Source organism: Xenopus tropicalis, chromosome 7 (assembly GCF_000004195.4).
Source record: "Xenopus tropicalis strain Nigerian chromosome 7, UCB_Xtro_10.0, whole genome shotgun sequence".
NCBI lineage: Eukaryota > Metazoa > Chordata > Amphibia > Anura > Pipidae > Xenopus > Xenopus tropicalis.
This window is the reverse complement of record NC_030683.2, coordinates 121,572,213-121,599,385: the sequence shown is the minus strand read 5'-3', so window position 1 is coordinate 121,599,385 and position 27,173 is coordinate 121,572,213. Positions and strand designations below refer to the sequence as shown.

Genomic DNA, 27,173 nt, shown 5'->3' with positions numbered 1-27,173 from the left:
ATATAGAAATGTTAAGCCCATTGCCCTCAATAGGGGCAAAAATATGCAGCATTGTCAGGACTACAGATCCCATCATGCTCAGAGGAGCATATAACCAAGTCTTGCAAATTTCCAAACGTGAATTCAGTATATAAATCATTTTTATTATACTAACAGTTAAATAGAATACACGCCATGTGGCTGATGTACTAACCGTCACTGTTTACTGGTGCAGGTACTGGAAACAATTAATCAGTAATTCGTTTAATCAGTATTCTATAAGTTATAAATTAAAAAAAAATTGTTGCCACAGATGCAATTTAGACCTGTGTTACTAGATCAGCCCCAGTGTTAATATTCTATAATGATAAAGATTAGACGATACAGTAGAGTGCATAAAATGATATAAAGATACAAGGATGTTATACTCGGCCATACAAACCATAATCAATATTGCTTTATAGTTAATAATCAATGCCATTTTTAAATGATTTTAAATGTAAAGTGTTTTTGTTGGGGGGAGGCAGAAATGACTCAGTGAATCCTGCTGATGGTCGATACATTCAATTCACTGTACGTATTCTGGGTTTGATTATCCATTGTCTAAAAAATAGATGGAAAAAATGTTTAAAGTGAGATTTAATATGGCAGTAAGAGATTCTATATAAACATATGTATATAAATTTCAGGTATATGTATAGGATTCGTTATACCGAAACCCCTTATCCAGATTCAAGTTCTGAATTATGGAATTATAGACTCCACTATAAGATATTAATTACATTTTTAAAAAATGATTCCCTTTTCTCTGTAATAATAAAACAGTACCTGTACTTGATCCCAACTAAGATATAATTACCCCTTATTGGGGCAGAACAGCCCTATTGGGTTTATTTCATGGTTAAATGATTCCCTTTTCTCTGTAATAATAAAACAGTACCTGTACTTGATCCCAACTAAGATATAATTACCCCTTATTGGGGCAGAACAGCCCTATTGGGTTTATTTAATGGTTAAATGATTCCCTTTTCTCTGTAATAATAAAACAGTACCTGTACTTGATCCCAACTAAGATATAATTACCCCTTATTGGGGCAGAACAGCCCTATTGGGTTCATTTCATGGTTAAATGATTCCCTTTTCTCTGTAATAATAAAACAGTACCTGTACTTGATCCCAACTAAGATATAATTACCCCTTATTGGGGCAGAACAGCCCTATTGGGTTTATTTCATGGTTAAATGATTCCCTTTTCTCTGTAATAATAAAACAGTACCTGTACTTGATCTACAGTAGCTAGTGGTTAGTAGTGGGCTATGAGTTCAATCTAGGAGCAAAATGTAGATAGGCTAATGACAAAGAACAGTCTGTTGTCCCAACAAGGAGTGATTAGTTGGGGTAGAGCCCCAGGGGCAATTTTGCAATGGAAATAAGGAAATACGTATTCAGGTGTAGGTAAGGGAGGAACCTAGGGGCACATTTACTAATCCACGAACGTCCGAAAAGCGGCCGAATGCGTTTTTTTCGTAATGATCGGTATTTTGTGACTTTTTCGCGAATTGTCGTGAATTTTCAATACGAAAAAGTTGCGTCAATTCGTGAAAGTCGTAACGGTTACGAAAAAGTCGCAACAATTTACGTAAAAGTCGTAACGGCGACGAAAAAATCGCAAAAAATACGAAAAAGTCGAAAAATATTCGTTTTCCAATCCGCATTTTTCTCATTCGGATTCGTGGATTAGTAAATCCGCCCCCTAGGGTAGAGAGGCAACCTAGAACACTGTAATAAGACTGGGCTCCTGGAGACTTCACATTATTGCTATAAATAAATAAAAGAGTAGTAATTGTGTAACTCTTTTTGACCCAAGCCCAAATCCTGCTCTGTACAATTAAGCTATGGTCCAATATTGTGTTTTAAGCTGACATTTTTAAAAGTATGTCCTGTCCATTACTGCATCACTCCTCGTCAGAAAGATAACAGCAAAAATGCAACCCCCCCCCCATATGGTTCAAGGATTTTTCTCTTCTAACTTCTCTACTTTCCTATCCCTTTCTTCTTTTCTGTTTTGTTTAATTCTCCTCCTATCTTTTTAAAAACAGGAGACTGGCAGTAATTTCATGCCTCTTCTCATGTTGCACAGATTAAAACTTTATTCAGCACATTTCTTCCTGTGCAGCAGCTCTACAGCTGAGAAAGATACATTGAAAAAATCACTCTACATTCCTTACCTCATATGTAGGCTCTTCAGCTTTTGGCTTAGGACCTTCTTTTATTTCACCTTAATGGATGAAGAGGATCAGGTTTTAGCTTAATTAGGTTGTATCACTTTATGGGCAAAAATCAGGAATACTCCAATGCGGATTTTGCTTCAAGTGGCTAAATATATTTGCAAATCAGCTACTTCAGAGCAACAGTTTTTAGGGGTTTTAGTTTAAACCTGTTCAGCATCTACCTAGTGCCACCATAAAAAATGTTATAATATAAAAAATAGGGCACAAATAAGCAAATCTCCCCCTAACTGACCTTCAGGCTGGGCCCCCTTAGCTCATAACAAGGTTACAGATATATAGAAACATTGGGGTAACAGTCACCCTGCTATAGTTCCAGGGGTACCCAGGGCACAAATAAGCACTCACCCCAAATCCCCCCCTAACTGGCCTTCAGGCTGGGCCCCCTTAGCCCATAACAAGGTTACAGATATATAGAAACATTGGGGTAACAGTCACCCTGCTATAGTTCCAGGGGTACCCAGGGCACAAATAAGAACTCACCCCAAATCCCCCCCTAACTGGCCTTCAGGCTGGGCCCCCTTAGCTCATAACAAGGTTACAGATATATAGAAACATTGGGGTAACAGTCACCCTGCTATAGTTCCAGGGGTACTCAGGGCACAAATAAGCACTCACCCCAAATCCCCCCCTAACTGGCCTTCAGGCTGGGCCCCCTTAGCCCATAACAAGGTTACAGATATATAGAAACATTGGGGTAACAGTCACCCTGCTATAGTTCCAGGGGTACTCAGGGCACAAATAAGCACTCTCCCCAAATCCCCCCCTAACTGGCCTTCAGGCTGGGCCCCCTTAGCCCATAACAAGGTTACAGATATATAGAAACATTGGGGTAACAGTCACCCTGCTATAGTTCCAGGGGTACCCAGGGCACAAATAAGCACTCACCCCAAATCCCCCCCTAACTGGCCTTCAGGCTGGGCCCCCTTAGCCCATAACAAGGTTACAGATATATAGAAACATTGGGGTAACAGTCACCCTGCTATAGTTCCAGGGGTACCCAGGGCACAAATAAGCACTCACCCCAAATCCCCCCTAACTGGCCTTCAGGCTGGGCCCCCTTAGCCCATAACAAGGTTACAGATATATAGAAACATTGGGGTAACAGTCACCCTGCTATAGTTCCAGGGGTACCCAGGGCACAAATAAGCACTCACCCCAAACCCCCCTAACTGGCCTTCAGGCTGGGCCCCCTTAGCCCATAACAAGGTTACAGATATATAGAAACATTGGGGTAACAGTCACCCCGCTATAGTTCCAGGGGTACCCAGGGCACAAATAAGCACTCACCCCAAATCTCAACTTAATGTTAGCTTAAAAAAAATTCAGAGTGACAAATATAGCTGAAATTATTAATCCAGCTGGAGTTCAGGCTTTCTGGAAATATAAACTGTATCGGTGGAAATCATAAGTGAATTATGGCTTACTGCATTGTATATTCCAAGTTTGTACAGTAAAACTGCCACATTTCAGTCTACTCTTTAGGGAACAATATGCTGCATCATTGCAACACTAACTCCAACTACAGAAGTTGGTTTAATTGGTCCAACCCCAGTTGATCATACCCATAATTCCACCTGAAATTATACATTATATAAATAATATACAAGGATGGGGTGGAGCTGGGAACATGGCAATGTGAAACTGGGCCCTCCATGTTTTTTAATCTAAAAATGTTTTTGTTTGAAAGTTTAAAATGCATTTACCTCAACGTGAATAAATAAAAGACTCTTAACATCTCAGGATTCCCTTCAGTCTCAACATGCTCCAATAGTGTCTCTAAGGAGGTCAAGGGGTACTACACCAGAAAAAACTTTATATATTGCCATCAATTTAGTTAAGTAATTACTTTTCCATAGTAGAATATATTAATAGTAATATTGTATCAATGTAATATTAATTATTTATAATTTATATATATAGTTCTCAAAGTAATCAATTTATCTACATGTATAACATGTATTCTTTTTATTGATTTTTATGGGGTACATAGCAAATAACGCACTGCCATTTAAAATTGTAGTTTTGAACTAGCAAATGTATTTTTAAGCTGTAAAGAGCAGCAGTAAAAAGTGACAGAAGTTTATTAGAGCGCAGGTCACGTGCCTGAGGGCACCTGGGAAACTAAGAATATATACCCCCATTTCACATTTAAATATTATATATACATATACATTTTGTACTGGTGTAGTTCCCCTTGACCTCCTGAGGAAGTGCTATTGAAACATGAAAAGAGTCTTTTACTCTTTGATGTGAGAGCATTTTAGCTTTCAAATAAACACATTTTCGCACTTGGGGAACCTCTATTTTGCTGTTTTTAGCTTTTTTTTCCCTTTGTGGAGTGGAAAGAGGTGACACGACAATCACCAGATGAGTTGTAGCAGATCCTTACCTAGATCCTTGCTAGAAAGAGTTTGGTGGACCATTTGGAGGCTACAGCCTCCAGCTTTGTTATCCTGTCCAATGTATGAAACCCGCTTATTGTACAGCGCTGCAGAATATGTTGGCGCTTTATAAATAAATGTTAATAATAATAATAATAACCCTGGAACATGACCAAAACCTTCTGAAAAATACATTGGTGAGGTTGATCTTTCTGGCTGACTAGTGATTGGTTATTATGTATTGTACTCAAGAATAAATCTATCTAGTTATATCAGCTCCCCAGACAGTAGTCCCTTTAGTTGTATTATTTGTGCAGTAAATATGTCATGTGATGGTGCCAGATGAATAAAGAGCCCTACAGAGTTTGCCTTTGCCTGCTGCTTGCCCCTTCTGTCATGGAGCAACACTCACAAGTCCCTCACTGGTCTTACTGGGTTTTCATTTCTGACACAAAAATGATTGTATTGTTTGAAGTACTAAATAATATCTGCATTCTGTATTTCCATGTTACCTGTCTCTTGCACATTCCTAGTTTTCCTGAGGTACCAGAAGATTCCCAGGCCCATCAGAGCTAAAATGACAATATTTCCAACCACCATTGCAGAAATCACTACTGGATCCAAACACGTTTCTTTGGGATCTAAAGAAGAAGATGGAGTGAAATACATTTCTTTTCTTCAACATTTATTGTATATCTGCTATTTTTCTGCGCTTTCAAATTCAAACAGCTTTAAATTACATTCAGTTATTATGGGAACCTTATATGGTTGTCATGTTATTGAGGGAATCCTCATCATCCTTTTAAGCACGGGGCCCAAATTATTTTCCCATGATGTATGACTAATTAGTAATTAATATGGATGCACATCTTACACTAAAGATGTTTTGTTTCTATATATGGGTAATTAGACCTGGGGCTCGCTCTGCGTGTTATTAAATTCCCAACACTGAGTAGAGGAAAGTACAACAAATGGATTGTGGAAGGTAAACTTGCCTAAATAAGTGTGATATACTTGGGTTAAAGGAGAAGGAAAGGCTAATAAAGAGTTAATCTCAAGCTGCAGGCATACCTTCAGTTCTCTCAATAGTGCCCTTAAGTCTCCCCATAATAAGCTGCATAACCAAATTAGTAGCAATTCCTTATTGTATGTAAGCTATAGGGGCCTTCTGCTAGATGAGAGAAGAGTGTACGTTCTTGGATCTTGTTCAGTTTTCAGCACCAAACAGCAGTGGAAATATAGGGGCAACAATAACAGGGTTCAGAGAATAGAATATGGTTAAGAGTGTCACCTCTCTCTTCTAAATGACAATGTCCCATGATAACACTAATGCTTATGGGGCTCACTGTGTGATGGAGAGCACTTGCATGGGGTCAGAGACCCTAAAATGGGGTTTTTCTTGGGAACATGGGGAAAAAAAGTTGCAGGATATGAGGAAAAAAAGGGAAATACTAGTTTTTTGTACAGTACCGTATATACTCGAGTATAAGCCGATCCGAATATAAGCCAAGGTACCTAATTTTACCTAAGGAAACTGGAAAAACTTGAGTATAAGCCTAGGGTGGGAAATGCAGCAGCTACTGCTAAATTTCAATAATCAAAATAAATACCAATAAAATTATATTAAATGAGGCATCAGTGAGGCATATGTTTCTAAATATTTTTTTACAAAGAAAAACAGTAAACTAGCTCTGTAAGTGGAGAAGAAGGTCAACAAAAACAATATGGTATCAACAATGATTCCTTAAGAGTACTACCCCCTTAGCTCAATCATCAACCAAGCTATAACACAAAGGGGCTGATTTACTAAGACACCAATTCGAATCCGAATTGGAAAAAGTCCGATTGGAAAACGAACATTTTGCGACTTTTTCGTATTTTTTGCGATTTTTTTCGTCGCCTTTACGACTTTTCGAAAATTGTCGCGACTTTTTCGTAACCATTACGATTTGCGCGAAAAGTCGCGAATTTTTCGTAGCCATTACGATTCGCTCGTACTGTATCTTGTCGCGACTTTTTCGTATTGAGCGCTCGTAAGCGGCGGGCGAAACTTTCAGAGTTAGCATGATTTTGGAAGCCTCTCATAGAACTCAATGGCACTCTGCAGCTCCAACCTGGCCCAAGGAAAGTCTCCCATAGGGCTCAATGGCACTCTGCAGCTCCAACCCGGCCCAAGGAAAGTCTCCCATAGGGCTCAATGGCACTCTGCAGCTCCAACCCGGTCCAAGGAAAGTCTCCCATAGGGCTCAATGGCACTCTGCAGCTCAAACCCGGCCCAAGGAAAGTCTCCCATAGGACTCAATGGCACCCTGCAGCTCCAACCTGGCCCAAGAAAAGTCACCATACTGAAGCTTGAATGAATCCGAATCTTTTGTACTCTGCGCGAAAGCTGCAAAAAAGTCACGACTTTTCATGCAATTCGTAACGGCTACGAAAAAGTTGCGTCATTTTGCGAAACATTCGTAATGGCTATGAAAAAGTCGCGTCAATTTTCCGAAAAATCCTTCAAAACTATGGTTTATATAGAATATAAAGTGCAATTTAAAGTGCAGAATGGGACAGGTGAGGTTGGTAGATGAAGATGAATTTGGGAGCGGGCCAGGGCACTGGAGGGTCTGGTTGTGGGTGGCCTAATTTGCACACAAAGGAGAGAAGGTGCTAGTCTGGAGGGACCCATGGCACCCGACTCGAGTATAAGCAGAGGGTGACTTTTTCAGAACATTTTGGGTGCTGAAAAATTAGGCTTATACTCGAATATATACAGTATATACAAACATGATGAAAGGAACACTTACAATGAACATTCACGGTTATGTTTGCCTTAGCAGACCCATGTTTATAAGTCACTGTACAGGATAAGGGGGAATGGTCACTCGGTGATGGAGTGAAAGTGATATCGGACCAGTAGCTGAAGTTCCCATCTTTGTGCCGCAATGTATGGCTCTGTGTTCTTTCTGTATTTACACTCCCTTCCCATGTGAAGGTTGGAGAGAGCCCAGGGCAGTTTGTAGGAGCAGAGCAAGTCAGAGTCACTTCTTCCCCAGCGATCAGACCCTCGGTGGGAGATATATCAGGTCCTTTCAGATCTGCAAGATTATTGGCAAAGATTGAGACATATTTCACAAAAGGAACTCATTTTTCAGTGCTACTGCTAATGTAGTGTTTCTGTATTAGCCCTATCTTTAATGAGGACATTATTCAGCTTTTAGAACATTATTCAACTGTACAAAGAACATCATTTAACTTTCAAAGGCCTGGCATAAATACAGGTTGAATAAAGACTTCAGGTTAGTCAACGTATATATATATGGGTATAGAAAGAGTACGTATGCCCTAGAGAGGTGGAGACAGGGAATTGCTATTGAAACAAAGAGAATTAAAATGGATCTATAAATTAAATTCCCTCTCACCTGATGGTCTGAATGAGGACAGGGAATTGTCATTATTTTTCTGAGATTTTTAAGGTCTGTTGTATCACTATATTTAGGACTGGTGCTCTTGTTTGATCTTTTCTTGATATTCATTATGACATCAGCTTGCTTTACAAGTAGAGAATAATATATATATTTTTTTTCTTTAGTGATTTTAAATTGTGTGTGTTTATATGTGTATTTTTTTTGGATATTTTTGATCCTCCTGATAGGCATCCAACATGAAAAAATATATATACAGTGAGGAAATGGAAATTAAGTATGAGGAGTTTGAATTCTGAGAACTCTTTTGAAGCAAACTAATATATAGACTTGGAGGACTGTGAATGGTTTTAAGCATAATATGATGTGTATTATTGTATTTTAATAATGTAAGAGGATATCCATTAATTTATACACAAGCACTTTATATTTGTTATACTTACTATTTTATTGTGGGTTAAAATATATAACACTGACATTTGTGAATATTGATATTGACACTTTTATGAAATATATTTTTTATTGTATGATGTGAGAACACAGTTTTTATACAGGTATAGGACCCATTATCCAGAATGCTCGGGACCAAGGGTATTCCGGATAAGGGGTCTTTCCGTAATTTGGATCTCAATACCTTAAGTCTGCTAAAAAATCAATAAAACATTAATTAAACCCAATAGGATTGTTTTGCATCCAATAAGGATTAATTATATCTTAGTTGGAATCAATTACAAGGTTCTGTTTTATTTCTACATAGAAAAAGGAAATCAGTTTTAAAATTCTGAATTATTTGATTAAAATGGAGTCTATGGGAGACGGGCATTCCGTAATTCGGAGCTTTCTGGATAACAGGTTTCCGGATAAGGGGTCCGATACCTGTATTTGATATTAATGATGTTTTATTACTGTCACATGATTATACATTGGCATATTCTATTTGATGAGGCTGTATCTTGCTATATTTATTTATTTATATGGCACTTGTGTACTTTAGTCACATGATCATTTGTTCTATTATGAAATGAAGGCTTACTATAGAGAATGTTTATATATGCTTATATAACATACTGCTTTGGAAATATAATGTACTTATAAAAAAGGTTCAGTAAACTGGTTGCTAAGTAACATGCGCATAGGGTGCGTGCGTTTTTACGTATATACATTGTGTATATGATTACGCTTGCATGATTACGCATGAATGCATGCGTATGCGAAAATAGGCGTATGTAGTGTATAGGGCGCAACATCTCGGAAGCGAATATGATGTTTGTGGAAGTGATGAATGCGGAAGTGACATCACGGTATTCGAGCAGAGGAGAACGCGCGTTTGTGCAGTGATTTTTTGGTGCCATACAGGGTTTAAAAACTGTGTACTACACTATGGACACTAGAGCTCCCTTGACAAAGGCGTTTGAGCCGAAACGTTGGGGTATTCTCTCATCCAGAGTATCTGCCTTCATATCCTTTTGTTCAGTTTTTTCACTGGGTGTTATGTATTGAAAGGTATGAAAGATTGCAATAATTTAACAGAAAATAAATATACTTATGGCAATGAGCAACCAATCTAATACTGAAAAAATTTACGAAACTTGGGTGCCACATGTTTTTTTTTTATGCATGCAACTCTTTTGACATGACTGCGTCTGTTTTGCAGTGTCAGGGCCCCTTTTTCCAAAAATTCACAGTTGCATAAAAAGAGCCACAGCCATTTCAAAATAGGCGCAATTTTGACTTGCGGCTTTTTTTTAATGCGACCGTGAATTTTCAAACCAAAATTTCAGAGGTTTCACGAAACAATTCACCAATGGCAAAATGTGGGAATTCGCTAGGAATCCATGCCTGCCAAAAAATTCACTCATCACTAGTTGTGAGATATTCTCGCTCCGCAGCTGCTCAGTCATTTTACGTTCATATGGGTGCTGCAGGCTGCAGTGGTTTCTCAGGATTCCTGTGATCATTACAATACATTTTTGTGCAGAGCGATTATAACTTGCAGTCACCATGTGGGGACTCAACATTATCTGGGGCTTTCTTGGGTTTATATTGTTTTATTTCAATTACCTGTCACAGATACAGATGGTTGGGTACCAAGGTAGTTAAATTTTAATCCATCTCTATCCTCAAGTCGGAACTGGTACCAGTCAGTATCTCCTGGTTGTGCATCCCTGATAGAGAAGGAACAGTCTCCGGCACTCACTTTCCCAGTGAATATAAAGCGCCCGTTTGTTGTATCAGGGAACTGAGAGGAGTCAGTAGAAGCTGCAACTATTGATTTATTAAAAAATCCATTATATCCTTTATACCAGATTCCAATGGCATCTCTGGTTAAGGTATAACCGGGACCAACAGTAAAGTTACAGGGGATGCGCACACAGAGCCCCCTCTGCACTCTCACCCCTGCTGGGGCCTCTATGCTAAACCCTGGCAGAGCCTCTGTCTGTTCCTTACAGTTCATTCCTGTGGGGAGAGAATATATGTTCATATAGGTTCTGTTCATGATTCTTTTAAGTTTATAACTGGTTTGTGAACCTCAGCCAATGTCTGAATAAACAAAAATGGCTCTCTATTGAAAATATACACCTTTTTAAACTTGAGATTTATTTTGCACTGATGACACTGTTGGCCCAACATAAATCATTTTACATGGCTTGACAGGTAGATCCCATACATACACTCCTAAAAATCCCATAGGGATGAAGAGAGTGGGTGAATGTGATGAGCTCTAATCTCACATTTAGATAAATCTGCCCCAAAGAGTCAGTTTGCTGTTTCCATATTTCTGCAACAGTAATTAGGCTGCTGGCAGACAGGGACCTGATTTGCAGCAGACTGATCAAAGCTAATTGCTGACTGATTGCTATGGGTTATTTGGAGCTGCAATGCTGGTTATGCTGACAAGTACATATTAAAAATAATAGCCTTTAGTGGCCAATTTGTCATGGTGCTACCAACTTCCTGTACCAGTGCGCAGTGTGTGTAACATAGCTTTTTACAGAAAATTATATTTTTCCACTAAAAAAATATACTTTAAAGCTGCTCTTAAATATGTTAAACATAAATCCCAATGTAATGATTATCTAATGCAGAAAATAGAGCCAATAAGTCTTTATTTCCTTATGTATACAGTAAATATGTATATGATATATGTATATATGGATATATAATTTTTTTTTACTTCTTGCAGTTTTGTTTACCATCCCTCTCATTTTATAGATTATTAGGGCCCAACTAATAAAGAATAAATGATATAATTTGTTATATATTAACTTATAAAATAAATGTCAAATACACAAATTCACCAAAATGCATCTGTGGTTATAAAAATGCCCCATAATGTGAAATAGCCAGGTTCAGCTGAATATCATACTGTATATTAGGCACTGGTTGAAGTATGGCTCTATTACGCTACAGTTGGATGTTTTTCAGATGAGCTTCCTCTTGGTTTGAGTTGTTCCAAATGTCCCTAGTGTGAGAGATGCACTGGGCAAGGTTACTGTTTGGTATATCTAGTATAAATAATTCTAAAGCAACTGGACTTGTTAAGTAATCATTGAAGATGTTTCACTACTGATCTGAGCAGCTTCTTCAGTTCAACTGACTGGTATGGGAAGCCCTCAGCATATATACTCTTCCACTAATCCAATACAACTGACTGGTATGGGAAGCCCTCAGCATATATACTCTTCCACTAATCCAATACAACTGACTGGTATGGGAAGCCCTCAGCATATATACTCTTCCACTAATCCAATACAACTGACTGGTATGGGAAGACCTCAGCATATGTACTCTTCCACTAATCCAATCACAATGGCACTTTGTAACTCTTCAGAAAGGTGACGTCTGAAACTCACAGAGGTGTGAATGCTGTGGAGTTACTTTGAAAGGATTACCAAAGTATCATGCAACTTTTCAAAACAGGTGTTACTTGTTAGAGTTGCATGAATGGATGTGTGAAGAGTTCTGAAACTACCGGGGTACAGATGTTAGAACAGCATTGTATGTAGCAGGCATGTTGTGTCGAAGGCCCCCACCCCTGGTTATGGATGGTTTCTCCAGTTTAACATGAATTTGTCTTTTAAACCTCTTTCAAACCAGCGGTCTTCTTTGTCCAAAATGTGTAGATGTTGCTATTTTCAAAGGAGTGTCCCTTGTCTTTTAGGTGTAGAAATACAGCAGAGTCCTGGCCTGTAGAGTTTGCCCTCCTATGTTGAGCCATTCGCTTGGAGAGCAGTTGCTTTGTCTCCCCAATGTAAAGGTCTGTGCACTCCTCGCTACACTGGACTGTGTATACAACATTGCTTTGGTATTGGGTCCTTTGGGTGTACAAGTTTTTGTCTCAGTGTGTTGCTAGGTTTGAAAAACACAGGGATGTGGTGTTTGTTGAAAATTCTCCTGAGTTTCTCCGACACTCCTGCTACATATGGGATAACTATATTGCGCCTTCTCTCTATCTCAGGACGGTTATTTGTTTTAGTGTTCCTGTTGGGCTTAGTTGCTGTTGTTTTGACAAAGGCCCAGTCTGGGTAGCCACAAGCTTCCAGTTCTCCTCTGAGATGTTTGCGTTCCTTGTCCTTGGACTCTGTATCAGTTGTTACACTTTCCGCCCTGTGGTGTAGAGTTCTAATGACACCCAGTACTTCTATGAGTAGTGAAACGTCTTCAATGATTACTTAACAAGTCCAGTTGCTTTAGATTTATTTATACTACATATACAGCACTGAAGAATATGGGGTGCTGGGGGTGCTGCCTGTCTGTGTGAGGAACTCCCAGAGGGGCTGGGGGGGCTGCCTGTCTGTGTGAGGAACTCCCAGAGGGGCTGGGGGGGCTGCCTGTCTGTGTGAGGAACTCCCAGAGGGGCTGGGGGGGCTGCCTGTCTGTGTGAGGAACTCCCAGAGGGGCTGGGGGGGGGCTGCCTGTCTGTGTGAGGAACTCCCAGAGGGGCTGGGGGGGGCTGCCTGTCTGTGTGAGGAACTCCCAGAGGGGCTGGGGGTGCTGCCTGTCTGTGTGAGGAACTCCCAGAGGGGCTGGGGGGGGGCTGCCTGTCTGTGTGAGGAACTCCCAGAGGGGCTGGGGGGGGGTGCTGCCTGTCTGTGTGAGGAACTCCCAGAGGGGCTGGGGGGGGGGTGCTGCCTGTCTGTGTGAGGAACTCCCAGAGGGGCTGGGGGGGGGGGCTGCCTGTCTGTGTGAGGAACTCCCAGAGGGGCTGGGGGGGCTGCCTGTCTGTGTGAGGAACTCCCAGAGGGGCTGGGGGTGCTGCCTGTCTGTGTGAGGAACTCCCAGAGGGGCTGGGGGGGGGGGCTGCCTGTCTGTGTGAGGAACTCCCAGAGGGGCTGGGGGGGCTGCCTGTCTGTGTGAGGAACTCCCAGAGGGGCCGGGGGGGCTGCCTGTCTGTGTGAGGAACTCCCAGAGGGGCTGGGGGTGCTGCCTGTCTGTGTGAGGAACTCCCAGAGGGGCCGGGGGGGCTGCCTGTCTGTGTGAGGAACTCCCAGAGGGGCTGGGGGGGGGGCTGCCTGTCTGTGTGAGGAACTCCCAGAGGGGCTGGGGGGGGGGGGCTGCCTGTCTGTGTGAGGAACTCCCAGAGGGGCTGGGGGTGCTTCCTGTCTGTGTGAGGAACTCCCAGAGGGGCTGGGGGTGCTTCCTGTCTGTGTGAGGAACTCCCAGAGGGGCTGGGGGGGCTGCCTGTCTGTGTGAGGAACTCCCAGAGGGGCTGGGGGGCTGCCTGTCTGTGTGAGGAACTCCCAGAGGGGCTGGGGGTGCTGCCTGTCTGTGTGAGGAACTCCCAGAGGGGCCAGGGGGGCTGCCTGTCTGTGTGAGGAACTCCCAGAGGGGCCGGGGGTGCTGCCTCTCTGTGTGAGGAACTCCCAGAGGGGCTGGGGGTGCTGCCTGTCTGTGTGAGGAACTCCCAGAGGGGCTGGGGGGCTGCCTGTCTGTGTGAGGAACTCCCAGAGGGGCTGGGGGGGGGCTGCCTGTCTGTGTGAGGAACTCCCAGAGGGGCTGGGGGGCTGCCTGTCTGTGTGAGGAACTCCCAGAGGGGCTGGGGGGCTGCCTGACTGTGTGAGGAACTCCCAGAGGGGCTGGGGACGCTTCCTGTCTGTGTGAGGAACTCCCAGAGGGGCTGGGGGGGCTGCCTGTCTGTGTGAGGAACTCCCAGAGGGGCTGGGGGGGGCTGCCTGTCTGTGTGAGGAACTCCCAGAGGGGCTGGGGGTACTGCCTGTCTGTGTGAGGAACTCCCAGAGGGGCTGGGGGGGCTGCCTGTCTGTGTGAGGAACTCCCAGAGGGGCTGGGGGGCTGCCTGTCTGTGTGAGGAACTCCCAGAGGGGCTGGGGGGCTGCCTGACTGTGTGAGGAACTCCCAGAGGGGCTGGGGACGCTTCCTGTCTGTGTGAGGAACTCCCAGAGGGGCTGGGGGGGCGCTGCCTGACTGTGTGAGGAACTCCCAGAGGGGCTGGGGGTGCTGCCTGCCACTGCAAGGAGCAGAGGGAGCCATGACCTGATGTGTGAGGGCTGAGAAGAGTCAGCAGGGCTTAAGGTGAAGCCAGAAGGTCAAGGCTTAATGAGAAGCAAGCCTGTTCACAAATTCCTCACAAAACTACATGTACAGGCAGTCAGCATGTCACACTAGATCTAAAATTAATCTAAATAGTGCCTAGAATATCATACTCCCACCCTACTGAATGTGCCTGAGTGGTTTCCATTGGAGCAGAGCAGTAAGTGTGCAGTAGGCACAACCTGACCTTTAGTTTGTAATCTTTGATGCTGGAGTTTTTAATTTTTAAATCCAATTAGATGATTCATTTATTTGGCCTTTGCACTTACATCCCAAAGGAATATTGAAATGATGGAGAAGAAGTCTTGTGTTCTTAATGCTGCCCATCAGATAAGTTCCTTTACTGTTGTTCCTGGGATTGCTACCATATAAGCACAGTATGAATATGATAGTGTAACATCCTGCCTGGATTTGAACCAGGAACCCACTACTTCCTTACCTCTTACCCTACTGAGCAGAATGCTGGGTTCTTGGTTCCCTTCAATATTATCCTTAGTTTTCCAGGCAGGAATGTTTTATATAGGAGGTCTCTATTACCCACTCCTTTTCTAAATCTCCAATTATCCAGCCTATAAATCCCTACCACTCAGTCCCTTCCACGCCCATTATGGGCCTGCCTATATCCTGCCTGGACTTGACCCCTTTGCCTGGTTGACTTCTCTTCTGGATCCCAACTTTGTACTGTGCTGCTGTTGTGGTTTGGTCTGACTTGCCTGCCTCTGATTCTTGTAAGTAGCCTCAGTCCTCATCCTATGATCTGCTCCCCTTGCTCACTCAGAACCTTTGCCCTGGTCCTCTCACTTTAAGACCTGGTGGCGCCCAATCCACACAAAGCCAAAGGTGGCTGTTATAGGCAGAAGCGCAAGCTGCAACCAGGACCTTTGACAGTTGTTCTAGGTTTTGGGTTACCGGTCGTGACAGATATTCCGTATATAACTGTGCCATATACTCACCCTCCCACAGCAGAAAGAGTAGAACTGTGTGGCACTGCCAAAGGAACTTACACTCACTGTACCACATGCTATGGTTAATGCAGAAGGGCCCTGTTACCTAGGAAATAGGGAGAAATTGGTGAAAAGAGATGGGTATGCATTTATAATAAAAACATATTTAAACACCTTATACTTACATAGGGTTGAAAAAAGACCAGAGTCCATCAAGTTTAAACCTTCCAAGTAAACCCAGCACCCACAACCTATACTTACCAATCTATCCACTCACATACAGACCCACACTGACCTATCTATCCACTCACATACAGACCCACACTGACCTATCTATCCACTCACATACAGACCCATACTGACCTATCCACTCACATACAGACCCACACTGACCTATCTATCCACTCACACACAGACCCATACTGACCTATCTATCCACTCACATACAGATCCACACTGACCTATCTATACACTCACATACAGACCCACACTGACCTATCTATCCACTCACATACAGACCCATACTGACCTATCTATCCACTCACATACAGACCCATACTGACCTATCTATCCACTCACATACAGACCCACACTGACCTATCTATCCACTCACATACAGACCCACACTGACCTATCTATCCACTCACATACAGACCCATACTGACCTATCTATCCACTCACATACAGACCCACATTGACCTATCTATCCACTCACATACAGACTCATAGTGACCTATCTATCCACTCACATACAGACCCATACTGACCTATCTATCCACTCACATACAGACCCACACTGACCTATCTATCCACTCACATACAGACCCACACTGACCTATCTATCCACTCACATACAGACCCACATTGACCTATCTATCCACTCACATACAGACCCACACTGACCTATCTATCCACTCACATACAGATCCATACTGACCTATCCACTCACATACAGACCCACACTGACCTATCTATCCACTCACATACAGATCCATACTGACCTATCCACTCACATACAGACCCACACTGACCTATCTATCCACTCACATACAGACCCACATTGACCTATCTATCCACTCACATACAGACCCACACTGACCTATCTATCCACTCACATACAGATCCATACTGACCTATCCACTCACATACAGACCCACACTGACCTATCCACTCACATACAGACCCATACTGACCTATCTATCCACTCACATACAGACCCATACTGACCTATCTATCCACTCACATACAGACCCATACTGACCTATCTATCCACTCACATACAGATTCACACTGACCTATCTATCCAGTCACATACAGATCCACACTGACCTATCTATCCACTCACATACAGACCCACACTGACCTATCTATCCACTCACATACAGACCCACACTGACCTATCTATACACTCACATACAGACCCACACTGACCTATCTATCCACTCACATACAGACCCACACTGACCTATCTATCCACTCACATACAGACCCATACTGACCTATCTATCCACTCACATACAGACCCACACTGACCTATCCACTCACATACAGACCCACACTGACCTATCTATCCACTCACATACAGACCCACACTGACCTATCTATCCACTCACATACAGACCCACACTGACCCATCTATCCACTCACATACAGACCCACACTGACCTATCTATCCACTCACATACAGACCCACACTGACCTATCTATCCACTCACATACAGACCCACACTGACCCATCTATCCACTCACATACAGACCCATACTGACCTATCTATCCACTCACATACAGACCCACACTGACCTATATATCCACTCACATACAGACCCACACTGACCTATCTATCCACTCACATACAGACCCACACTGACCTATCTATCCACTCACATACAGACCCACACTGACCTATCTATCCACTCACATACAGACCCATACAGACCTATCTATCCACTCACATACAGACCCATACTGACCTATCTATCCACTCACATACAGACCCACACTGACCTATCTATCCACTCACATACAGACCCACACTGACCTATCTATCCACTCACATACAGACCCATACTGACCTATCTATCCACTTACATACAGACCCATACTGACCTATCTATCCACTCACATACAGACCCATACTGACCTATCCACTCACATACAGACCCACACTGACCCATCTATCCACTCACATACAGACCCATACTGACCTATCCACTCACATACAGACCCACACTGACCCATCTATCCACTCACATACAGACCCACACTGACCTATCCACTCACATACAGACCCACACTGACCCATCTATCCACTCACATACAGACCCACACTGACCTATCCACTCACATACAGACCCACACTGACCCATCTATCCACTCACATACAGACCCACACTGACCTATCCACTCACATACAGACCCACACTGACCCATCTATCCACTCACATACAGACCCACACTGACCTATCCACTCACATACAGACCCATACTGACCTATCTATCCACTCACATACAGACCCATACTGACCTATCTATCCACTCACATACAGACCCACACTGACCTATCCACTCACATACAGACCCACACTGACCTATCTATCCACTCACATACAGACCCACACTGACCTATCCACTCACATACAGACCCATACTGACCTATCTATCCACTCACATACAGACCCACACTGACCTATCTATCCACTCACATACAGACCCACACTGACCTATCTATCCACTCACATACAGACCCACACTGACCTATCTATCCACTCACATACAGACCCATACTGACCTATCTATCCACTCACATACAGACCCATACTGACCTATCTATCCACTCACATACAGACCCACACTGACCTATCTATCCACTCACATACAGACCCACACTGACCTATCTATCCACTCACATACAGACCCATACTGACCTATCTATCCACTCACATACAGACCCATACTGACTTATCTATCCACTTACATACAGACCCACACTAACCAATCTATCCACCCACATACATAAACTATATATACAACCAATAATACTAACTGTAGCTATTAGTATCACAATAGCCTTGGATATTCTGCTTGTTCAAGAACCCATCCAGGCCCCTCTTATAGGCATTAACAGAGTCTGCCATTACCACATCACTAGGAAGGGCATTCCCCAGCCTCACTGCCCTCACCGTGAAAAACCACCTACGCTGCTTCAATTGGAAGCTAATCTAAAGGGGCGATATTTGTGTTCCGGGGTTTAAATCAACCCACAAAGCTTATAGCGATAGCTTTTATTTGTAAGAAAAATTATTCTAGAATTTGTAAATAAGGTATGAGTGGAGGTCTGCCTGTCACCCCTACTTGTAACTGCTCACCACGTAACATAGGGGGGACACTCTAACTGCTTAAATCCATGCTGGAGAATTTTTGCTGAAATTGGCACCACTCTTTGTATATGGTTATCCTGTGCTATAGCCCAGAAGTAGTGGGATGACATATAATTCAATTTTATACTCAATGATAGTTGCAGTCTGGCACTTCTGAGACCAAAAACAACTTTACTTGTTCTCTATCTGAGAATATAACCCAGTCTTAAAATGAACTCCCTACAAATGTTACTTGAAAAAACACATTTGCTCAATAAGACGAACATTTGTAAAATGATATCATTATATTATAATAAAATGCAGTAAGAGCATAAGCCTTGACTTAACCCATGATGCAAACTTACGTGTCTCAAGTGTTTAAATAAATTGCTCCTCGTTTCTTCTTTTTGTCCTTTTTTCCTTGTTCTCCTCTCACTAAAACCACAATTTTTGTATTGAATTTACTCCGCTGTGAAACCCTCCTGTTTCACACAATGTTCCGTATATTAAAAGTAAAACCTTTATATGACACTTTGAGTTTATAAATGTCCATCACCGACTCATTATTTGCAAACACACCCATTGTTTATCTTTATTCTTCCTCTTTCTCTATCTCTGTCTTGTTTCATCCCTCACTGTAGCCTTATCCCCATCTCTAATACAGAGATCTTATAAGTGGTGGTTTTCCTTAAAAACTACAGGCCTTATTTACAATGCAGTGAGGCAAGTTAGGGGCATCAGGAGGCAGAGCCCGTATCGGGGAGTAAGGATTTCGATGGGAGATCTGAGCAGCACTGAGCATTACTGATACAGGGAACACTGACTACTTGAATTGACTTGTTTATCAATTATGATTACACAGAGATATCATTCTGATTAGTAAACTGGGGAACCTGTGTTTTTTTTTAGTTACATGTTGGGCACCTCTCTGGCAATAAAGAGGTTAATAATGGACTGAAGAAAGGATGGAAAGGTAATAACAAGGATAAAAAAGGTAAGATTGCCAGTCTGGACCTGCCCTGTAGTTAGTACTTAGGGTTTATATTTCATATATGTATAGATTCAGTGCCTCTGGTTACTCTTTCTCAACTGGGTTTTCTCATCACTTTCATTCTCATTGTTACGTCAGCCATGGCCCATGGGGTGTTCTTCTTTATATTGTGGGACTGTAGTAGAATTCCTACCAGAAAGCAAGACAGAACTGTGGTTGCATGTCATAACAGAAATGATCACTAATTAACGAAATGAGGGCCGAAGTCACAACACAGCAGGAAGTGACATTACATTACTGCAATTGTATACCGTTTTCAGCAATAGCAAATCTTTTTGTTTTAATTATGATTACACAGAGATACCATTCTGATTAGTAAACTGGGGACCCTGTGGGGTTATTTTTAAGTTACATGTTGGGCACGTCTCTGGCAATAAAGGGGTTAAAAATGGACTGTAGAAAGGATGGAAAGGTAATAATAATAACAAGGATAATAAAGATAGACCAAGAGCACTATAGTTATATTATTACCTGCTCCTATCTAACCAAATGTTACCTATTCTGCAAATAAACACCTGGGGGCCCATTCATTAAACCACAATTTTGTTTTTTGAGAAAAAAAATTATTTTTTCTAATTTATAAAACTTTTCCACAATAATTTCGTTGAAATTCCACGACTTTTTTGTGGTTTTCATTAACTTTCACGAAAAAGTCGTATTTTTTGCAAAGACTACGACCATTTTGGAATTCATTCAAGCTGACTATCTTTTGAGCAGGTTGGAGCTGCAGAGTGCCATTGAGCCCTATGGGAGACTTTCCTTGGGCTGGGTTGGAGCTGCAGAGTGCCATTGAGCCCTATGGGAGACTTTCCTTGGGCCAGGTTGGAGCTGCAGAGTGCCATTGAGCCCTATGGGAGACTTTCCTTGGGCCGGGTTGGAGCTGCAGAGTGCCATTGAGCCCTATGGGAGGCTTTCCTTGGGCCGGGTTGGAGCTGCAGAGTGCCATTGAGCCCTATGGGAGACTTCCCTTGGGCCGGGTTGGAGCTGCAGAGTGCCATTGAGCCCTATGGGAGACTTTCCTTGGGCCGGGTTGGAGCTGCAGAGTGCCATTGACCCCTATGGGAGACTTTCCTTGGGCCGGGTTGGAGCAGCAGAGTGCCATTGAGCCCTATGGGAGGCTTTCCTTGGGCCGGGTTGGAGCTGCAGAGTGCCATTGAGCCCTATGGGAGACTTTCCTTGGGCTGGGTTGGAGCTGCAGAGTGCCATTGAGCCCTATGGGAGACTTTCCTTGGGCCAGGTTGGAGCTGCAGAGTGCCATTGAGCCCTATGGGAGGCTTTCCTTGGGCCGGGTTGGAGCTGCAGAGTGCCATTGAGCCCTATGGGAGACTTTCCTTGGGGTGGGTTGGAGCTGCAGAGTGCCATTGAGCCCTATGGGAGACTTTCCTTGGGCCGGGTTGGAGCTGCAGAGTGCCATTGAGCCCTATGGGAGACTTTCCTTGGGCCGGGTTGGAGCTGCAGAGTGCCATTGAGCCCTATGGGAGGCTTTCCTTGGGCCGGGTTGGAGCTGCAGAGTGCCATTGAGCCCTATGGGAGACTTTCCTTGGGCCGGGTTGGAGCTGCAGAGTGCCATTGAGCCCTATGGGAGACTTTCCTTGGGCCGGGTTGGAGCTGCAGAGTGCCATTGAGCCCTATGGGAGGCTTTCCTTGGGCCGGGTTGGAGCTGCAGAGTGCCATTGAGCCCTATGGGAGACTTTCCTTGGGCCAGGTTGGAGCTGCAGAGTGCCATTGAGCCCTATGGGAGGCTTTCCTTGGGCCGGGTTGGAGCTGCAGGGTGCCATTGAGCCCTATGGGAGGCTTTCCTTTGGCCGGGTTGGAGCTGCAGAGTGCCATTGAGCCCTATGGGAGACTTTCATTGGGCCAGGTTGGAGCTGCAGAGTGCCATTGAGCCCTATGGGAGACTTTCCTTGGGCCGGGTTGGAGCTGCAGGGTGCCATTGAGCCCTATGGGAGGCTTTCCTTGGGCCGGGTTGGAGCTGCAGAGTGCCATTGAGCCCTATGGGAGACTTTCCTTGGGCCGGGTTGGAGCTGCAGAGTGCCATTGAGCCCTATGGGAGACTTTCCTTGGGCCGGGTTGGAGCTGCAGAGTGCCATTGAGCCCTATGGGAGACTTTCCTTGGGCCGGGTTGGAGCTGCAGAGTGCCATTGAGCCCTATGGGAGGAATTCAAAATCATACATTGAAGTTTCAAAGCCAGAAAGGTTTTCGCGCCGTTTACGAACGTTCAGATCCAAAAATTTTGTGACTTTCGGAACACAACCACGATATTTTCATACGGACGATAAAAGTAGTTTTGGTGACATTTTCGAACATCAGAATTAATCATGGTGATTTTAACCACCCAAAAATCGTGTTTTAATGAATGGGTCCCCTGGTATCTTATATACGGTATAAACCCCATATAGTTATTTATTTAAAGCCACCAGTAGTCAAATAATAGAGTTATGTTTCTGCATAACACATTCCCTTAATGTGGCCCACCTGTTCCACCATACTTGTCAATAAACAATGGATCAAGAGCATCATCAGTCAATTAGTATTTAACCCCTTACGTGCCACAGGTTACTGTGCAAGCGCTGTAGGTTCTACATTTCTGGGTTCCTTTTCATTCAATGCCGGATGTAAGGGAGCCCTTAGTCTCCTGGTAGCCCTGGCTTAAGCCAAGCTTGGGATGAGCCAAAGGGTCCCCATGTGGCACCAAAGTCCCTGCCTGTCCGTAAGGAGAGCTGCTGAGGGGGTGAAAGAACCGATTATTTGCACCAGCAGGAAATTTCACTTTTCACTTTCTGTAAATGAGACAGAAGTAGTGTGGGAGGTTCCTTGTGTTACCAACAATGGTAATTTATCCTTATTTTACCATGTAAGTTATTGCAATGTATCAGTGTTCCCATTGTCTGTTTCCAATGAAGTTTATACATAGCACCATCATATTTTTATAAGCAGTGTTTATACTTAATCATTCCTTTATTACTAAGGAACTAATGTGTTGTTTTACATTACACAAACTGAAAGTGTTGCATTGTATTAGTGTTTAATGATACAAAATTATAGTTTATTTTCTGAAAACAAGTTCCTCTTTGTGCATTGATTTATTGGTCAGTTACTAGGCAATGGCATCATTCCAGTAGGATTGGCTCTCTAAGTGTGCTCCTAGTCTGTACAGAGAGGTACTAGAGTGGTAAAATCATAAATATTTTCATTTACAAAGCTGAAACAACTCTGAGGGCTTGCCCATATCCTGTACAGAGAGATACAATAAAACTATGGCAGCATAGGCATTCCCTTGTACTAAGCACAATTCAGCAGGAAAAGCCCCCTAAGTTTGCCCATAGCCTGTACAGAGAGATACCATAAAACTATGGCACATAGGGATTCCCCTGTACTAAGCACAATTCAGCAGGAACAGCCCCCTAAGTTTGCCCATGGCCTGTACAGAGAGATACAATAAAACTATGGCAGCATAGGGATTCCCTTGTACTAAGCACAATTCAGCAGGAAAAGCCCCCTAAGTTTGCCCATAGCCTGTACAGAGAGATACCATAAAACTATGGCACATAGGGATTCCCCTGTACTAAGCACAATTCAGCAGGAACAGCCCCCTAAGTTTGCTCACAGCCTGTACAGTGAGATACCATAAAACTATGGCAGCATAGGGATACCCCTGTACTGAGCACAATTCAGCAGGAACAGCCCCCTAAGTTTGCTCATAGCCTGTACAGAGAGATACCATAAAACCATGGCAGCATAGGGATTCCCCTGTACTAAGCACAATTCAGCAGGAACAGCCCCTAAGTTTGCCCATAGCCTGTATAGAGAGATACCATAAAACTATGGCAGCATAGGGATTCCCCTGTACTAAGCACAATTCAGCAGGAACAGCCCCCTAAGTTTGCCCATAGCCTGTACAGAGAGATACCATAAAACTATGGCACATAGGGATTCCCTTGTACTAAGCACAATTCAGCAGGAACAGCCCCCTAAGTTTGCTCATAGCCTGTACAGAGAGATACCATAAAACTATGGCACATAGGGATTCCCCTGTACTAAGCACAATTCAGCAGGAAAAGCCCCCTAAGTTTGCCCATAGCCTGTACAGAGAGATACCATAAAACTATGGCACATAGGGATTCCCCTGTACTAAGCACAATTCAGCAGGAATGTTACATGTTACAGCCTGGAATTTTAATGGATTTAATTTGAATTGTTACCACTTGATTTACATTACATACTTTCTGAATGGATCCTTTTCTCTCTTCCTTCTTTTTGATATATTCTTTATTTTTTCAAATTTTCCAAAATGTGGCAAAAGGATACAGAAAACAAGAAGGGAGGGTGGGGAGTAGGGGGGAGTGAAAACAGTCTAATAAATTACATCAGCAACTTATGTACAAGTCATGGCAACAAGTTCCCATCTATACACTGTATAGTAACACTTTGTATTATGAAATATTGTTTGTTCATTTCTGTCCTATGTTGGGCTGTTATTGTTCCCCTGGTTTATATAAAGGTGAACCATGGTTCCCATATTTCCCAGTATTCTTTGCTTATTTCCTTTAGTTTTCTTATTTCTTCTACTAGGACAATCCATGTAGAACGCAGCGAAGGCCGAGAAGACTTCCACCATCTCTGGATCAGAGGTTTTCCAGGTAATATAGTATTTTGGGGTGTCTGTAATTTTTACTGGAATTTGGGTAATTGTAGAAATAGCCCTGAGAACATCATTTTTAGAATATATAACGGCAGGAGAACCATATATGACGATGTGTGCCTTCTTCAGCTCAGCATTTCCAAGTTAGGGCTACCTGGGTTTATTGTTGGAGTTTAGATGGAGTGTAATTCCACCTAGTGGTGAGTTTGTAATTCATTATTCTTGTTCTTATCGCACTACAGGACTTATCGATTGGGAAAAAAAAATGATTTCCCCCATAGGTGTTGTAGGTATATCACTGCCTCGGTCTGTTCCCCAACTTTTACAGAATGGTTGGGAAGGAGTAGCTAGAATTATTTTGTATAATTTTGAGAGCAGGCAATTAAGGGTCTGTCCCAGTCACTGTTTTGAGCATTTTGAATATAGTTATTATATACTTGGTGGTATCCCCAGGTGCCCCTAGGGTGGAGTCCCCACTTTTTTTTTTTGATATCTGCTAATGGTATAACCTTCTTGTTCTTGTTAAAGTCACTCAGTCTGGTTGTCCTGTTATTTAGGACTTGCCATCTGTCAAATATTTTAGGGTCTAGGCTTTGTATAAAGTTTGGGTTTAGCGTCAGTGGATACAGTATATGGGGGGCATGAGAGTTTTAGCTTTTCCCTGTTCTTATACCAAATTTGCAATGTAGCATTTAAGGAGAAGGAAAGTCATTTTGGCATTTTACTGCCAATTGATTAGCCAAATCAGTGCCACCTAGAATGTTATATTCATTCAAAGCTTTACCATACCTGAGTAAAGAGCCCTAGAAGCTCCCTCTATTTGTTTAAGATTGCAGCTGCCATTTTAAGTAGCTTACTGCTGCAGCTCTAGCCATTGTAGCTCAGATTACGCATTCCTAAGGGTGGGGGGATTTTTATAAATCCTTATGGGGGGGGGGGCGGCAGGAGAGAGGACAGACTCTGGCCCCAGGAATGAAGGATTTTTCTGAGAGAGGAAGTCAGATACCCTAAGAACATATTTACAAAAAAGGAGACAAGAAATCCTGTGTTTCTTTTGATAGAGGGCTCAGTGCAGCGTTTCTACGAGTGCTTATGGCTGTATTTACATAGACCTTTCTGATAAAGTTTACTTAGTTTATCTTTACTTCTCCTTTAATCAGTGGGTAAGACCCTAACACTTTCGGTATAGCATATTTGGTACACCATAACAAATTGGTGGAATTGTGTTACATTGATGTTCCAAGTCTAACCATACTTTCTTTTCTTTGCCAGGGACCCACATCAAGGAGTCAACTGATAAAATAGATACCAGATGAGAGTGTTTTAAAGTGGTGTGGTGTTCTTTTAGATGCAGCTCAACAGGGTATTTACCAGACAATACTTACTTGCATCGTGCCTATCACATTGTATATTCTTCATTCACATGTCAAAAAAAATATATGAAATAATACCCCCATTCTGTCCTTCCATGTTACACCTGCATTACTTGCATTTTATTGGTCCTTTTTAAGGAGCCGGAAGAATCCCAGACACATCAGAGTTAAAATAAAACATTTTCCAGCCACCATTGTAGGAATCAGTTTTGAATCCAAACACATTTCCTTGGGACCTAAAAAAGAAGGTAAAAACTTTTATGAGTTGAACAAAAGTATTAATACACAATCTTTGCATCATTGTAGAAATATAATAATCCTAGTACAACAATTCTTTATACATAATTGTGTTCACATATGCTAAAAGGAGAAGGAAAGGTAAAAACTAAGTAAGCTTTATCAGAAAGGTCTATGTAAATACAGCCATAAGCACTCGTAGAAACGCTGCACTCTATCCTCCATCAAAAGAAACACAGGATTTCTTGTCTCCTTTTTTGTAAATATGTTCTTAGGGTATCTGACTTCCTCTCTCAGAAAAATCCTTCATTCACATGATTTTTTTTCTTCTTTTTTGTTCACATGTTCTTCTGTGTCAGACTTCCTGCTCTCGGAAAAATCCTTCAGGGCACAGGCATGACTGCTCCATATAGAACAGCATTATCACCACTCCCAAGATGCCTGACACCACTCCTACCATATACTGTAGGTGTTTCTCATTAACCTAATTCAAAAATAATCAGTAATAGCAGTGCAGATATTATGGGGTTAATTGCTTGCTGGGAGGAGGTAAAGATCATTATTTGACATCTGCCTAGTTCTAGTTCTGTATTCTTTCAAAAAAGGAGATACCCAATGGCCAGCCAAACAGAGGGCCAGAGTGATTGGGACACAGCCTCCAGAAATAAGGGCAAGTCAAGCAATTTACTCAACGCGTCTCACACTTTACATACCTATGAAAAGAAAAAGTTCAAAAAGGAAAAATCATATTTTATTTGAAAATATACGAACCCCAAAATACACTGCCTAACGCGTTTCGTACCCCAACGGCATAGGTTCCAAAGCATATATTAAAACACAAAATAACCCTCCCCTCATTAAAAACATTATTAAACTGCTCTCTTTATCCCAGGAAGAATTTTTGGGGTACGAAGCGCGTAAGGCGGAGTATTTTGGAGTTCGTATGTTTTTAATA

The 27,173-nt window shown here is 42.7% G+C and overlaps 1 protein-coding gene across 1 annotated transcript in view; it reads right to left on the bottom strand.

The window, feature by feature from the left end:
• Positions 1-25,999, bottom strand: part of LOC105947864 (sialic acid-binding Ig-like lectin 16) — a 63,321-nt gene extending 37,322 nt beyond the window's left edge. The window contains exons 1-3 of the mRNA XM_031906563.1: positions 25,994-25,999; positions 15,567-15,663; positions 10,126-10,521 (exon numbers count right to left, since the gene is read on the bottom strand). Coding sequence (XP_031762423.1) covers positions 10,126-10,521; positions 15,567-15,663; positions 25,994-25,999 — 499 coding nt within the window. The remainder of the gene's footprint in view (positions 1-10,125; positions 10,522-15,566; positions 15,664-25,993) is intronic.
• Between the last annotated feature and the right edge of the window lie 1,174 nt (positions 26,000-27,173).